The sequence below is a fragment of the Phascolarctos cinereus genome, unplaced genomic scaffold (assembly GCF_003287225.1).
Source record: "Phascolarctos cinereus isolate Bilbo 61053 unplaced genomic scaffold, phaCin_HiC Scaffold_5;HRSCAF=322, whole genome shotgun sequence".
Classification (NCBI taxonomy): domain Eukaryota; kingdom Metazoa; phylum Chordata; class Mammalia; order Diprotodontia; family Phascolarctidae; genus Phascolarctos; species Phascolarctos cinereus.
Genome location: NW_027555958.1, coordinates 15,192,699 through 15,207,580, shown reverse-complemented (window position 1 = coordinate 15,207,580; position 14,882 = coordinate 15,192,699). Strand labels below are relative to the sequence as shown.

Genomic DNA, 14,882 nt, shown 5'->3' with positions numbered 1-14,882 from the left:
CCTACACCACATGTTTAACATTGAGTTTGTAAAAGCACAAAGATTTGCAACTGATCAGTCAGCAATTATTTTGTGCAGAAATTGTTTCTAAAATGTAGCTAAAGAAGTGAAAGCTCCTGGCTGGATCACTTTGGGGATGGTTTATTCTCCATGACTCTGATAGGGAGGATCCTTCTAAGGAAAAGCTGAAGTGATTAGTGTTTGTGGGGTTCAGTGTCTCTCCCTGTATCTTCATGTGAGATTAAAAGATGGCTTTGCCTGCTAGTCCATCAAGCCGCTAGAAAGGCTTCCTGGCTGTTTGCTTCAGTTTGTCTGCTCAGGCCTCAGATTACATCTCCTCGTCAGTGTGCCTCAGGTGGACTGGGTGGGATTTAATGCACTGCAGCACTGTTTGGGAAGCCCTGTTAATTTTTCATTAGATGGATAATGGTGCTCTAAGCTTTCAGGCCCATTCTGAAAGTCCCCTGGGAGCCTCGGATTGGACGGCCGCAGACTCAAACCATCTGATTCCCCTTCACTGTGGAAGCTGCAAGAAGTGAATGTCTCCCGGCCCCTCTCCAATCTTATTAGAATTGAACTTTTGTTCTCTTAGCCCATTAGCGACTCACTAGTGTGTTTCTAATGTTTCAGGGATGACCATTCTAATTATTCCTTATTGACTGCTACAGAAACCACAGCACTTAACGGCAGCATGCTGATGGCTCTGGGCATTGGTCAATAATTCAGACATGGAAGAACAGAAGCACGTCAGCTTCCGCTGAGACAGGAGCTGAACCCGCTGCAGCCTGAAAGGGCTTGTAGTCGTTTTACTCAAGGCCCCTCTTGGGCTTAGTCTTGGCATTTTGGCTGCAGAGATGGAGCCCTTTTGTTACCACGTCAGGAAGGTGTGGCGCTGCCCAGGCCGTAAGCGCCAGGGCACAGGTAAGGCCCGTGGGGCCCACTTGTCACCCTCTGCTTTCCTCTTTCCTCAGGTTGCCCGACGATGGGGCATCCAGAAGAACCGACCAGCAATGAACTATGACAAGCTGAGCCGCTCTCTGCGCTATTATTATGAAAAGGGCATCATGCAGAAGGTAGGGACCCGGGAAGCCCCCGGAGAAGCCTGGGGGAAAAGAAAGGACTCCCTACAAAATGACTTTTCTGAAATGGGCCTGCTTATGCCAGCCAGAACAAGAGCCTGTGAGAGTGGGAGCATTAGCTCAGTGATTCACAGTGAACCAGGAAGGCTGAGATTTCCTGGAAAATCCAGACGCTCTCCCTGGAGTCATAGAGCCAAGAATTGAGGTGACGTCTAGGATGTGGCAGTGCCTGCTTGGCCCCAGGTCCCGCTACTGCCAGATTTCCTAAAAGCGGAATACATGCCGACCAGAAAGGAGATTTAGGGCTAAGTTAGAACATTTTTGGAAAGAACCGTTGAAGTTCCTTGAATGGGGCAAGTGAGAGAGTTTGGAGGCCAAAAATAGAGTAAATAGCAGATGAGAGGGACGAGAAATTAGTGACCCTTCGAATTATCTCACTACTCCTTGGAGGCGGGCATTTATGAACTCCTGATGTTTTATATTGCAACATTTTGGGTGGATATGCTTGCTGGAGAGCTTACTGCCCATGCTGTGATCCTCCCGCTCAGAGAGCCTAGGTGACTTGCCTTAGGTCACACAGCCAGGGAGCATCATGCCACAGCGTGCCTCTGAACTCTGGTCCTCTGAGTCGGTGCTCTTCCCACTGAGCCACACTGCCAAGGTCACAGGCCTACCTCTCCCACTTGCTGGCTGCGTGACCCCAGATGACTGAGACTCTTAAGTTGTAGAGAAGGCGCTAATCTACATTGATAGGAGGAGTTTTCTCTCCAGAATGTTGGCCAACTCAGTGAAATCACAGGTCCAGTCCCTAAACCCTATTGTGAGGGCATCTTGAGAACATTCTGTCAGCCCCTGCCTGGCATGGTGGGAAGGGGAGTAGAGGGCAGATGTGAAGAAGAGGAACAGTCCCAATGTTCTCTGGTTCTCTTCCCAACCTTGTTGCTCCCCCCGCCAGGTGTGATGGTTCAGAGACTATAGGAGGCTCATGCCCTTCTTCTTTCCCTGCAGTGATGGGGGCAGCCAAGCCATGAGCATTAGGAGACCCATTGACTTAGTGGGTAAATAGACAGGAGCTATTCCCATTTACAGACTCCTAAATTTTCTGAGAAAGCACTTGGTCTCTGACAGTGAAATCAGCTTGTGGTCAGTGGCTGTCACATGTCATGTGGCCCAGGAGTAAGTAGGAACCTTAAAAAGGTAGACGAGACCCAAAAGTTGGTGCACACATCAGGTAGAACCATTTGTTTTAGAGGTGATAAGTGGAAATAGAAGTAGTATGATTTCAGGGCAGATTGAGCTGATCATTAATATGTCACCTTCATTCCTGAAGACTCTCTTCCAAGAGTCAGCCAGTATCGTAGAGGAGCCCATCACAGATGTCAAGCCCTCAGGTTTTGTAATGTTGCTCATGCCCCAGAGAGTGCTGGACATAGCTGACCACGTTCACAGATCCAACTTGTCATCTTCCAGAACTGGGGACTGTGGCACTTTACTTTTCAGCTAGGAGCTTCTGAAATGATCAGAATCATGTCTCTGTCTGGGCACTGTAATAAACAAACTTCTTAAATCGAGGCTCTTGAAGCAAAGCTATTTTCCCCCCGTTAGAGATTTTCTTAGAGCCGGCCAATAAAGTGAGCACACACTGGAATGTGAGTCATATTGAGGGGAGGCAACTTTCATTCCTCCATGATGGTTAGGCTGAATAACTGAAGTCTATAGATGATAGGAAATGTCAGTTTTATGGTTTTAGCCTCCCATCTGTCCCACCTAGTCTTCTCTAAGCTTTCAGCTGAGTCAAAAGTCTCTCTCTCTCTCTCTCTCTCTCTCTCTCTCTCTCTCTCTCTCTCTCTCTCTCTCTCTCTCTCTCTCTCTCTCTCTCCCTCTCCAACCCCTCGGAGATGCTAAGGAGAGAATAGAGGGGAAATCCTCAAGGCCTTGGCTCATTCATTCCAAACTGAATAGGCAAGAGTTTGAGATGCTACTACATTACTCAGAAATCTTTACGTAGTTTCTCAATTGTCTGACTTTAGCATAAGGAAGTGATGGCCTGGGGAATGCAGAATATCCAGTGATCGTAAGATAATTTTTTCTTTTACCTTGGAATGTGTCTCAGGCCTTCCACTGAGCACAGGTGCTCTGATCTGGGGATTCATAGCATTTCAAAATCTTAAGCCCATGCTGTGGAGCCTGAGTTTGAGATCAGCTGTGAAAGCATCAGGTGTCTCCATCGTGGCCCCCCAAGTCCCCTCCATTCTGAAAAGATGGTTGGCATCACTTGAAGCAAAACCATGTTTTACTAGGTTGTACACTGATTCATTCTTTAGTGAACAGTAGAGCAAAGTCAGTTTTAACCTGCCGGAGGGTGTAGGTGGACTGAGACCCTCAAAGGCAAACAATGAAAGGAAAAAGTGGTGGTCTTTATTAATAGGGTAACGGCTAGGGAGAGATGTCAACACGGAGCAGAAGGCAAGATGTGGTGGGGTCAATCTGGACACTGTAGATGCTGCCCTTTCCCTGGTGGCTCCCAGAGAGACACACCACCCCCACCCACACCTTCCATCCTTCATGTGCTATTCAGGCCTACAGACGGATGATGTGTTTCTTCCATCAGGTGGCCGGCGAGCGGTACGTCTACAAATTTGTCTGCGATCCAGACGCTCTCTTCTCCATGGCCTTTCCAGACAATCAGCGTCCCTTCTTGAAGGCCGAGTCCGACTGCCCCCTGAATGAGGAGGAGACCTTGCCCCTGACTCACTTTGAGGACAACCCCGCTTACCTCCTCGACATGGATCGTTGCCCCAGCCTCCCCTATGCAGAAGGCTTTGCTTACTGAGTGGCTGAGTCAGCAGCTCCAATGCCAGATTTAGCAGTTCCCATTCAGGCAAATGAAGGCAGTGATTTTCTTTGATTATTATTATTATTATTATTAATGTTGTTGTTATTATTATTATTGGTTGTTTTGGGGGAGTTTTTCCTGCCATTCCCAAAGCTTGCCCCTGATTATTCTGGTGGGCCTCGGCCTGGATGGGCACCCTTGAAGGAAGGATACTAGCCAGGGAGGTGGGAGCAGGAAGGAGCCACAACATGTGGCTGGAGCCTCAACTGTCACCCTAAAGAAGTCAGGGAGAAGAGGATGCCAGTGGGGTTTGAGTTCATGTCAACTACTTCATACTGGTAAGTGTATGCAAAGCAAAATGTTGGGGACAGATGGGCCTCATGGACTTGAGGAGGCTGTGGCAGGAGAAAGTTGTTGTGACAATTGCTTTGCATTGATCAAGGCTCATAGGTACCTTCCCGTTCTGCTGAAGGAGCTCTAATTTGCACAGACAGTGAGGTGAAAAAGAAATTCTACTCTGACCGAAAACTAGCTAGGCTCAGCTGGGGAGAGAGGCTCCAATCACAAAGACTTGGAACTCCATAGCTCTGAGTTTCAGAGCGACAAGACTTCAATCGGAAATGAAGACTCAACCTGTTCTCTCTTGGCTAAGAAAGAGGACGCAAAATCAGGACAGTGTTACTACCCACTTAATGGCTCTCAGGTCCTATGTCCTCGACTCTCCCTAGGAGCCTCTCCCCTCTCCTGTCACCAGTGGAACAAGCTGCCTTCATCCTCTTTCCGATCACCAGGCTCTGCTGGGGATGGCTTTACTTTTAGAGGGTGATTAACACTCTTGACAGTATTGGGTTTTGCTTTTGATTTTGGAATTTGGGAGTGGGGGGGGGGAATGCTTGTTTTGGCAAAGCAGTTTCTAAAAACTGGTTTTTGTAGTTTTGGTATCTAAAGCAAAAATCCTTTCTCTCGGGAGCTCAGCGCCACTCTCCTTAGAGAGGGCTGTGCTGACCTTCCCAAGATGCTGCAGCAGCTTGAAAAGGGCTTTGTTCGGGGTCCACCAGAGCCAGGCCCGAAGCCCATCTGCCGTCTGCATTATGCTTTCTGCACCCGCTACCCTGATGGAACATTCGCACCTGTGTTGTACATTTTGGAAGCTTACGGGGCAGCATGGATACTCTTCCTAGCTCTTCTGTGTATAGTTACCCATATTCACTGACATATTCTCTCTGGAAAGTGTATGTACATAATGCGTTTCATGTCAATTTGGAACCTGGTCACAGTGTGGGAACCTTGGAGGTTATTTCTGTGGATATAGCTGATGACTTCCATTTCATCCTTCTTCCTATCAACCCTGCATACAGGATTCATGGGGTTTGAGACGCGCGTGATGCCAACAGGTAAAATAGTGCCATGCCCCGCCATGCTTCCCTTTTATATCGGTCTGGTCCATTCATCGATTATTTTTTCTTTGTCAGTGAGTCAGCAACTAAACAAGGCTCAGAAGACCTTGAAGCCTAGTTAGGGCAAATGTCGGTTGTTAGGCGGTGCTCCCGTGCCGTAATCTGAGGTGTCCGTCTCAGCTCCCCCGGCCGTCGAGTATAATTAGAGTGAACGGATGAGTCTTTGTGGGGATGACGCTTTTGACTCACTATCAATAAAATGTGCTCGGAGTTATTTTTCCATTGATGGGTGATGGGCCACGCTTGGCCAGCCACGTGGTTTCAAATAGTCCCCCTCATCCCCAAGAGCACACTGGGAGCTGGGTCATCAGCTGAGACGAAGGGTGTAGTCTGTGGCTAGGAACAGAGTGTTTCTCTGTGCAAAGCTAATTAGCCCATAGAAATTGAACCTGTGACCTTGGCCTAATTAGCACCATACTGTAATCAAGAGAACTGTTCCAGACGGTGTAATTATAGCTCTCTAACCTACACATACTCTATACATATATGTATTTTATTCCCCCCTCCCCCCCCAAAAAAAAAGCTGGCTAAAAATTTATTTGTTGTAAATGCTGTATAGAATTTGTCTTCCTTTCTTTTTACTTTCACTGGTTTGGGATTCATTTGGATGGGTTTCTTCTGTTTTAGTCAGGGTGACGCTAATTCTTTGTAGCCTGAGCTCTCCTCCCAAGGCATAGGATGGTGGCATTGGTGTGGCCTTCCCAGGAACCAGACGCACTGAGCTCCTGGATGGCCTTGGGTTCTTTTCCAGAGTGGAGAACGTCTCCAGGGCAGAAAGGGTTGAATCTGAGAGTGGGTTTGGAAGCCTTTCCCCTGAGCAGGGCCATCTGCACCCTGCCAAGCTGCATTACATTCTGTACTGTGTACAATAAAGACGTTTGCTTTGAGTTCACTCTCCTCTCCACAGCGGCCTCCTTCTTTCCTCCAGCGTCGGCGTCAGTCAGCAAACAAAAGCTGCCTTTCCTACCTAGAACCACCCGTGAACGTTCTGGTCATGCACCAGGGCCCCAGCTCAGAGGATGTCTTGGGAGGAACCAACCAGGTTCCCTCCACTTGGACACTGGTGAGCCGGGGCCCCTTCGTCTTCATGGTTGCCTTAGGATTGGTTCTTGGTGAGGCCGCAGGAACTGTGTGAAGAGACTTTGTTTTCTTCTCTTTGTCTCCAAAGCATTAGAGAAGAACCTTAGGTCCCTCTACTCCACACTCCCAACTGGAGTAAAACAGTCCTACGGTTGAGTCAGTCATTTCTAGAACATGCATAGCGGCCGAGTGGTATCGCACATCAGTGGTTGTGAGTTGAAGCCCAGACCCAAACGTTTACCAGCTGTGGGACCTGGGGATAGATGCAGACTATGAGATTCAGGTCTTCCCTCTGGGAAAGGGCATGGTATAGTGGAAAGAGCGCTGAATTTGTGATCAGAGCACCTGGGTTCAGATCCCAGCTCTGCTACGTGTGGCCTCTGACCTGATTACAGCCTTCCTTGGCCTGTTTCCATGTCTCGCAAGTGAGGGAGTTGGATCGGGTGACCTTCAGGTCTCTTCAGGTGCTCTGGATCTAAGCGCCCAAGTCCCCTTCCCTTTATGAGCATCCGGGTGGTGTCTTCTCGCTCTAGCTCTGCAAAACCGAGACGCCTCCACTTAGTGTGTCTTTCAAGTATGAGAACATTTATTTGATAGAGGAGGAAACTGAGGCTATGAAAAGTTCTGAGACTTGCCCGTGGTCACCCAGGTAAGTGACAAGGCCTGAAGCCTGGCCCGGCGACTTCAGTGCCCTCTGAGCTCGCCACACAAACTTCGCTGCCACCTTTGCGGAGCTTCCAGTCTAAAGGGATGCATGACCCGAACAACCAAAATGGGTCCTGAAAAGGCCCGCCTGAAGCCCACCAGAGGAAGGGCCACCGTGACAACTGGGTTTTCTAGTTACCTTTTTAAAGGTTCTCTCCATTTCTAAATTTTTTAGCAGCTGGTTCTTTAAAGTCTGTCCTAAAAGTCTAGGGGATCTTTTTATTTTCCCCAACTGTGTAAAAGGAAGTCCTTTGCCCCAGAACCAACCTGTCCTCTTCCACTCTTTCCAAAAAGCCTAGAGTACCAGAGATTGAGGGTCTTGTCAGGGATGTCTCGCCTTTCAGTGCCTTCTCCTCCTCCTGGCCTCACAGCTTTAAACGAACTTGGGCTTTCAGAGCTCTTGTTACGAGGGAAACAACACCATGGCCTCCCCTAGGGCTTAGAAGACAAGGCTGCCTGTGCACCTCCCAGCTGTCTGAAGGGCTCTGAAACCGTAGGAGCCTGGTGATAGCTGGTGGGCCCCTGGAATAAAGACTGCTAAAGAATGAATATGTGTCCCTGTCAGATCAATCTAATGGCTTCGTTTGATGAAGAAAAAAGGTTCATTGAAGGGAAGGGAAGGGAAGAGGGAGCTGGGGAGGCGGGCCCTCTTGGCTCCGGGCATAATGAGGTTTGTCCAAGTCCTTCCATTATCCAAGGGCTGATTCTCCAGCTCGTGTCCTGTATCAAGGGTTAAGCTAATAATGTCTCCCAAAGCACTCCCTCCCATTTAGGGGTTTGAACTAGGACAAGGACATACAGGAAACGTGATGTGTAGTCATGATTGGTTTCTCCTTTCGTGAGCCTAGGGATGTGGGCTGACCTGTGATTTCGCTGATCTAGGGAATTCTGGATGAGCAAACTCCCACCAATGCAGTTCAGCATTTTCCTACAATTTAGTCTTAGAGAGTTGCTTAGCAGTAAGGTTGAATGACTTGTCCAGGGTCACGTAGCCAAGCCACTGTTTTCCAAAATGGGACTCAAACTGGAGTCCTATAAAACTGACTGGTTCTATCCACTATGCCATAGTGGATATTCTTTCCATTGCCAAGAAGAGTGACTTGAGTGAAACACAAGCATTTAGCTTGTCAAGACCTCCCCTCTACCCTACGAGGACAGAAACTCTTTGAGGGCAGAGACTATTTAATGTTTATCCTGGTATCTTCCCCACTTAGCCCAGTGACTTGCAGAAGGTAGGTGTGGAATGTTTGTTGACTTAATTGAACAGCTGTTAGAACTCAGCCACATAGCCAGAGAACTTGATTCCCCCTTATTTTCTAGCTATGATAATAAGACTTTCCTTCTGCCAGTTCAGCTTGGGAGCTTAATTCCAATGTTTATGCATGCCAGCAGTACACTAGGCAATCCAATCAAACAAGCATTTATCATGTGTAAGGCTCTTTTTTGATCATGCACCCAAATCTATATAAAACTTTTTTTCTTGGTGGGTATGTTCAGGAGGGGAGGAGTGAGGTAGATTTTCCTAGTGGTACCTGCAAAGTTGCTACTGTGGGTATCAGAGTTAAGGTTAGGCTATAATTGCCCTGAGAGACTAACACCTGACTGAGAAAAAGGAGGGGGTTGGGCAGAAGGGGGTGGAATGGTGGGGGGAGGGGGGGCATTTGAGCTATAATAAGTGAAGGGGACAGTGTAAGTGTGTTGGAAAATAAGCCCAGTGAGTGGCCCTCTGGAGAGGATGGTATGCAACTCATCTTCCCACTCTTAATTGATCACACACCTTTGGGGTCTTGCCACAAGTGGGGCCCCCACCCTAGAGACCACTGTACTATGCCTGGCTGCCTCTTCTTCATGAGCCAAATGGGATATAATAATGTTCCGTTTTTTGGTCTCTAATTAGGAAGTAGAATGAGGCAAAGAAATTATGCCCCATTAACTGGCAGGTTCACGAGTGGGTGCCGAATGAAAATCAAAATGGTTCTCATGTACAAGGACAGCTGATCCCTTTCAGTGGCAGGAATTTAGCATGGCCAACAACAGGGTCTGAGGTTGCATTAGGGATTTTTAGGCCTGTGCACGTTGCTCTTGAAGCAAAAGTGAAGGAAACGAATTGCCTCCAAACCCAGGACTGATCATATCAATATTTGTTGGGTCTATGGGCACAGAGAAACGGGGTGTTTAAAATCTGAGAGAGCAGCGTAGTCTAGCCTTTGTCAATAACACCAATGAATTCTGACCTTTCCCCTTTCCTCAGGTCAGTCACAATGAAGGAGCTTGGCAGAGCCCCAGGCACGAACAAGGGTAAACTTCATTCTCTGTCCGTTGTTCAGAGTGCTTCATAATTTGGCTCCAACCTATCTTTCCGGGCTTATTACACATCACTCCCTTTTATGCACTCTGTGGACCAGCCAAACTCGTCTACTGGTGTTTCCCTAAACCCTAAAACTCGACCTCCTGCCTCTGCTTTTCCTAGGTGGTCTTCTGTGCCCTCCCCCCTCCCTCTGTTGAAGGCTCAGTTCCTGTTCCATTCCCAATGGGAAGTCTTTCCTTAGAGTTTGCTCCGTACTCAAAGCGACCATGTTTCCGTGTGCAGTATCTCCCCCTACCAGAGGCTGGTAGGACCAGGATAGGAACCATCTATGTTGTTGTTTGTCTTTGTATGCACAGTGCCTTACACATGATAAATGCTTGTTTGATTGGATTGCCTAGTGTACTGCTGGCATGCATAAACATTGGAATTAAGCTCCCAAGCTGAACTGGCAGAAGGAAAGTCTTATTATCATAGCTAGAAAATAAGGGGGGAATCAAGTTCTCTGGCTATGTGGCTGAGTTCTAACAGCTGTTCAATTAAGTCAACAAACATTCCACACCTACCTTCTGCAAGTCACTGGGCTAAGTGGGGAAGATACCAGGATAAACATTAAATAGTCTCTGCCCTCAAAGAGTTTCTGTCCTCGTAGGGTAGAGGGGAGGTCTTGACAAGCTAAATGCTTGTGTTTCACTCAAGTCACTCTTCTTGGCAATGGAAAGAATGGAGCTAAAAAAAACCCACAAAGATACTTTTCACCCAACACCTCAAGGTCTAGAGGTACCATACCAGCTCCTGAGAGGATCTGCACAGACTAAAGTGAGGTCGTATAGAACCTTAAGCAGCAATGAAGAGAAGGGGAGGGGGGGGACAGTTTACCTTGATCAGCTGCACCAAGTAAAAATTGTCAAATGGAACCCTTCAAGGGAAATGGTGAATCATTTAAAAGAGGACTAGAAAAAAAGAGCCCTGGAAAATACACTGTGGAAAATAATCTGCGCTTGGCATGGAATAAAAACTAATTGTTCTTTGGGAATTGCCTCTAATTGCTCTGATGAAATTTCTCAGCTGTTTTTTCTCTCTCCACGCCCTTCCACTGTTAAGTCTTTTTGAGATATTCCCACTTTGACCTGTGTATATAATGCCTTTCTCATAAGACTGCTCAATACTTTTTTTTTAAAAAAAGAAACCACTATATGAATGTAATGGAATACTGTTGTGCTATAAGAAATGGTGAGCAGACAGACTTCAGAAAAACCTAGAAAGACTTGTATGGACTGATGCTGAGTGAAGTGAGCAGAACCAGGAGAACGTCGTACACAGTAACAGTCACGTTGTGTGATGACTAATGTTGATAGACTTAGCCCTTCTCTGCAATGCAAGGATCTAAGACATCTCCAAAGGCCTCATGATGGAAAATGCTATCCACATCCAAGGAAAAAACTATGGAGTTTGAATGCAGATTGAAGCATACTATTTGCTTTTTTTTCCTTCTGTTTTCTTTTGTTTTCTCTTTCTTGTGGTTCCTCCTATTGGTTCTAATTCTTCCTTACAACATCACTAATGTGAAAATATGTTTAATAGGAATGTATATGTAGAGCCTATATTAGAGGAAGGCAGAGAAGGAGGGGGAGAAAAATTTAAAATTCAAAAGCTTATGGAAGTGGTGGTTGATAAATCAAAATAAATTAATTTTAAAAAAAGAAACCACTTTCCTTGTTGCTTACAGCGTTTCCCTCGTTTGCCTGATGCCGCATGCCTGGGGGTGTCCAGGAGGACCAGCACCTCTGATGTGAGGGCTTGCTCAGCCCTTCTCAGGGTCGCTCATCCACTTTTGGCATTTACCTGGCGCTCCATGAAGCTGTAGCACGAGCAGTGGCCACACCCCAGTAAACCATCTCAGCTAATGGGTTAAACCAGATCGAGGGGAACTGACAGGCTTCAAACCTGTTTGTGAGTTAGGGGGATGTCTACCTCAAGCACAGGGAGACTTCCCCCAGCAGAAAGGGCAGATCAGAACAGCTTGTTCCAATGGCCATGAAGGCTGGAGCAGGCTCTCTGGAACACTTAGAACTTGGTCAAGCATCAAAAAGACCAAGGTCAGGAGGCAGCTAGTGGCACAGGGGACAGAGCACCAGCCCTGAAGTCAGGAGGACCTGAGTTCAAATTCGACCTCAGACCAAACACTTGACACTTACTAGCTGTGTGACTCTGGGCAAGTCACTTAACCCCAACTGCCTAAAAAAACTAAAACCAAAAAAGCTATCAAGGTCATCCACTGCGTCCAGGGCCACCATCAATTGTCTTGACTTTTGTCTTGTCACTGGACTTTGATGACTCTGGAGGAAAGAGTAAGCTGAAGACTTTGTGCAGCTCTGCCTCACATAAATCCAGTTCGTCCACGAGTCACAACGTCACTCCTGATGTCTTTGGTCCTGTTTAATACAGAGGAGGAACATTTCCCTGAGTCACGGGAACTTTCTTGGCTTCTCAGTTACACTGTTGACTCAGATGGAGCTAATGGGCCACTGATATGTGCTCGTCTTTTCCCCTTGACTTAAATCTCTTCTGCCTATATAAATGCAATTGATTTTTAATCTACACATACGATTTTTGCATTTGTCCCTATGAAATTATGTCGCATTTGGCTCATCATTCAAATTTCTTGAGGTCCTTTTGGATCCCAATTCTGCCAAAAGATTCCTACATTTTTTCCTCCTAGATTCATGCCAACTGCAGTTTGGTAAGGCTTGTTATCTTTGCCTTCCTCCTAGCCATGCATAAAGATCTTGAATGGTATGGGACCAAGGAGTGTACTGTGGCTCTCATCCTAAGACTCCCCTCCAAGATGACAATCAATGCCCTTAGCTCAGGTCCAGTAATTCAGCAGTTGGGAATCCACATCCCCGTCCTGGCATCCATCTCACATCTCCATCTTCTCCCCAAAGATATCTCTTCGAGATGGTTGGACACTTGCTGCCAAAATCCAGGTGTAGTGTCTACAGCATTCCCCTGATCTACCACTCTAGTAACCTTGTTGTTATTTTTCTAAAGTGCTTTTGGGCGTGAAATAAAGTTTCCTTCTTTTAGGAATCGGAATTGGAATTACTTGTTTGTGATTACTCTCTTGGGTTCTGCTGCCATTCAATTCCTGTTCAAATACCTTCACTCTGCTGAGGATGGGTGAAATTTCACTTTCTCAGGTGTATCTTCTTTATGTGATAGGGGGACTTTGCAATGCCCTGGAGATGGACTCCCTCATCTCTACCGTAGCAGCTAGTACGGTGGATAGAACACTGGGCAGGGTGTCAGGAAGACCTGAGTTCAAATCTGGCCCCAGACACTTACTAGCTGTGTGCCGACTTACTAGTAAGTCACTTAACCTTTGTGTGCCTCAGTTTCCCTAACTATAAAATGAGGCTAATAATAGCACTTACCACCCTGGGTTGTTGTGAGGATCAAGTGAGATAATATTTGTAAAGCATTTAACACAGTGCCTAGAATGTAGTAGTCACTTAATAAATGCTTACTTCTTTCATCTAAGGGCATGCCGTAATCTGGATAGTGGGCATTCTTATGCATTTGTTTTTTCTTGCATGGACTATTAAACTGGTCTCTTTTGAGTGGATCTCCTTGAGAAGGCCCCATAGCATTCTCAGGCTTCATAATAACAGTAATTGTTGTGTTTCTGTAAGTACTTTGTTTTGCAAAGTTCTATACAAATATGATCTCATTTGATTTTTACAACAAATTTGGAAGGAAGAGAGGAAAGAAGTACCCAGTGAAGAAATATTGAAAAGGTAGGCTGTCCATTTTATAGATAAGGAAACTGAGACTGAGAGAGGTTAAGCGGCTTGGCCAGGTTCATACAGCTAATAAGTGCTTGAGGCTAGATTTGTACTCTGGTCTTGAGGCTCTAGGCTCAGCATTCTATTATGGTGGGTGAAAGATTGTATAGAAATTGTACTAAATTGTATTAAGTCTTGTTACTGGCAGATTGTAGCAGAATTATCTAGGAATCTCTACAAGTGATTTGGAACCAGAGAAGCAGAGCCCCTTCAGAGCTGTCTTGAGAATGAGGCCTCTTCCAGAACATCCAGGAGACGATATCTCCAGGGACCAGATGACTATATGGAACATCTGGGACTCAAGACAAAATGTGATGATTAAATGGACATTGGGGGAGCGTTACTAGGATACAAGGAGACTTGATGTTATTGAATATTAATGACCATCATTGTATTACTTAGGCCTTTTGTTTCATGGTGTTTATGTTTGCTGAGTATTCTTGGTTACCTTGGTGACATGTAAATCTCTCTTCTCAAAATCAGACCATTGTAATTTGATTTGTTGCCTGTCATAAGTAATTCTGATCATGAATATATGAAAAATATTATAGATTTTGTTTATAGATAAGTGATCGGGGTGGGGGGGTTGGCTGGCCCTTCCCCCATGAATCAAAAGGGGAATTGTGGGAATTGAGTTAATCACACTGACTCCATCTTATGACTCAATTCTGAAGCTGGCTCAGTTCCCTTTCTATTCAATCGTGGGTCTACTCCAATTTCTTTCTTGTGACAAAACTGTATTCAGTTGTGGGAATTGTGAGAAAACTGTATTGAACCGTTTGAACCTAGCCCTGCACGGCTGAGAAGCTGGACCACCTCTCCCTGTTGCTTACAGACCCTTAAGTAAGGATCTAGGTTATGTTGACCAGAAACCCAGTCAGATCTAAAGATTGATACAAGGAGTTTTCTCACAATTATACATCTCCAGCAACCCATATATCTTGCTTGAAAACTGGCTCCGTATTGGTCAATAAGTTCCTGTTTCCATGTTCCTTTGATTGCTTAGACACTTGCAGGGAGTGGGATACCTCTATTTCTGTTTTCAGGGAATTACATCTATACACTCTCCCCCTCCCAGCTTGGAAAGTCCCTGATCGTTCCTCCAACTAGAAATTAGATTACTTAATTTTATATCCTGGTCAATTGTTTTCCTTTAATTAATTGGTTTTATTTGATGAATTGTTTTTAATGCATAAAAAATCTGCCTCCCCCCTGTATTCAGAATTCAGTGCCAAGCTGAGGAGTCCTAGTCCTGATCTGTTATGTAATTGGCATGTGTTGCTTAACAAATCAATGTGCTCAAAAGCTCAAACCTTTGTTTCCTCGGTCATTTTCTCTTTTACTTGCCTTATCCACCGTACAACCTAGCTGCCATTTGGCACCATCACCCAAACAAAGGAGCACCTGGAGCACTTCGTCACTCATCAGCTGTGAGGAGTTCATCTTCCATTTAGACTCTGGGTAGGAATTCTCCATATGGTAGCAAACATATCAGGTAAACATATGTCATTCTGTTTAGTACCTTTAACATTGAAGATGGGCACTTTCTTGAAGTCTTATAATTTTAGAGAA

At 45.9% G+C, this 14,882-nt stretch overlaps 1 protein-coding gene across 3 annotated transcripts in view; it reads left to right on the top strand.

Annotated features, from left to right (window-relative positions):
• Positions 1 to 6,264, top strand: part of ETV5 (ETS variant transcription factor 5) — a 71,563-nt gene extending 65,299 nt beyond the window's left edge. For all 3 annotated transcript variants that reach the window (XM_078154691.1, XM_021005653.2, XM_021005654.2), the window contains 2 exons: positions 972 to 1,073; positions 3,691 to 6,264. In XM_078154691.1, coding sequence (XP_078010817.1) covers positions 972 to 1,073; positions 3,691 to 3,912 — 324 coding nt within the window. In that variant the 3' untranslated portion in view covers positions 3,913 to 6,264. The remainder of the gene's footprint in view (positions 1 to 971; positions 1,074 to 3,690) is intronic.
• Positions 6,265 to 14,882: the final 8,618 nt, after the last annotated feature.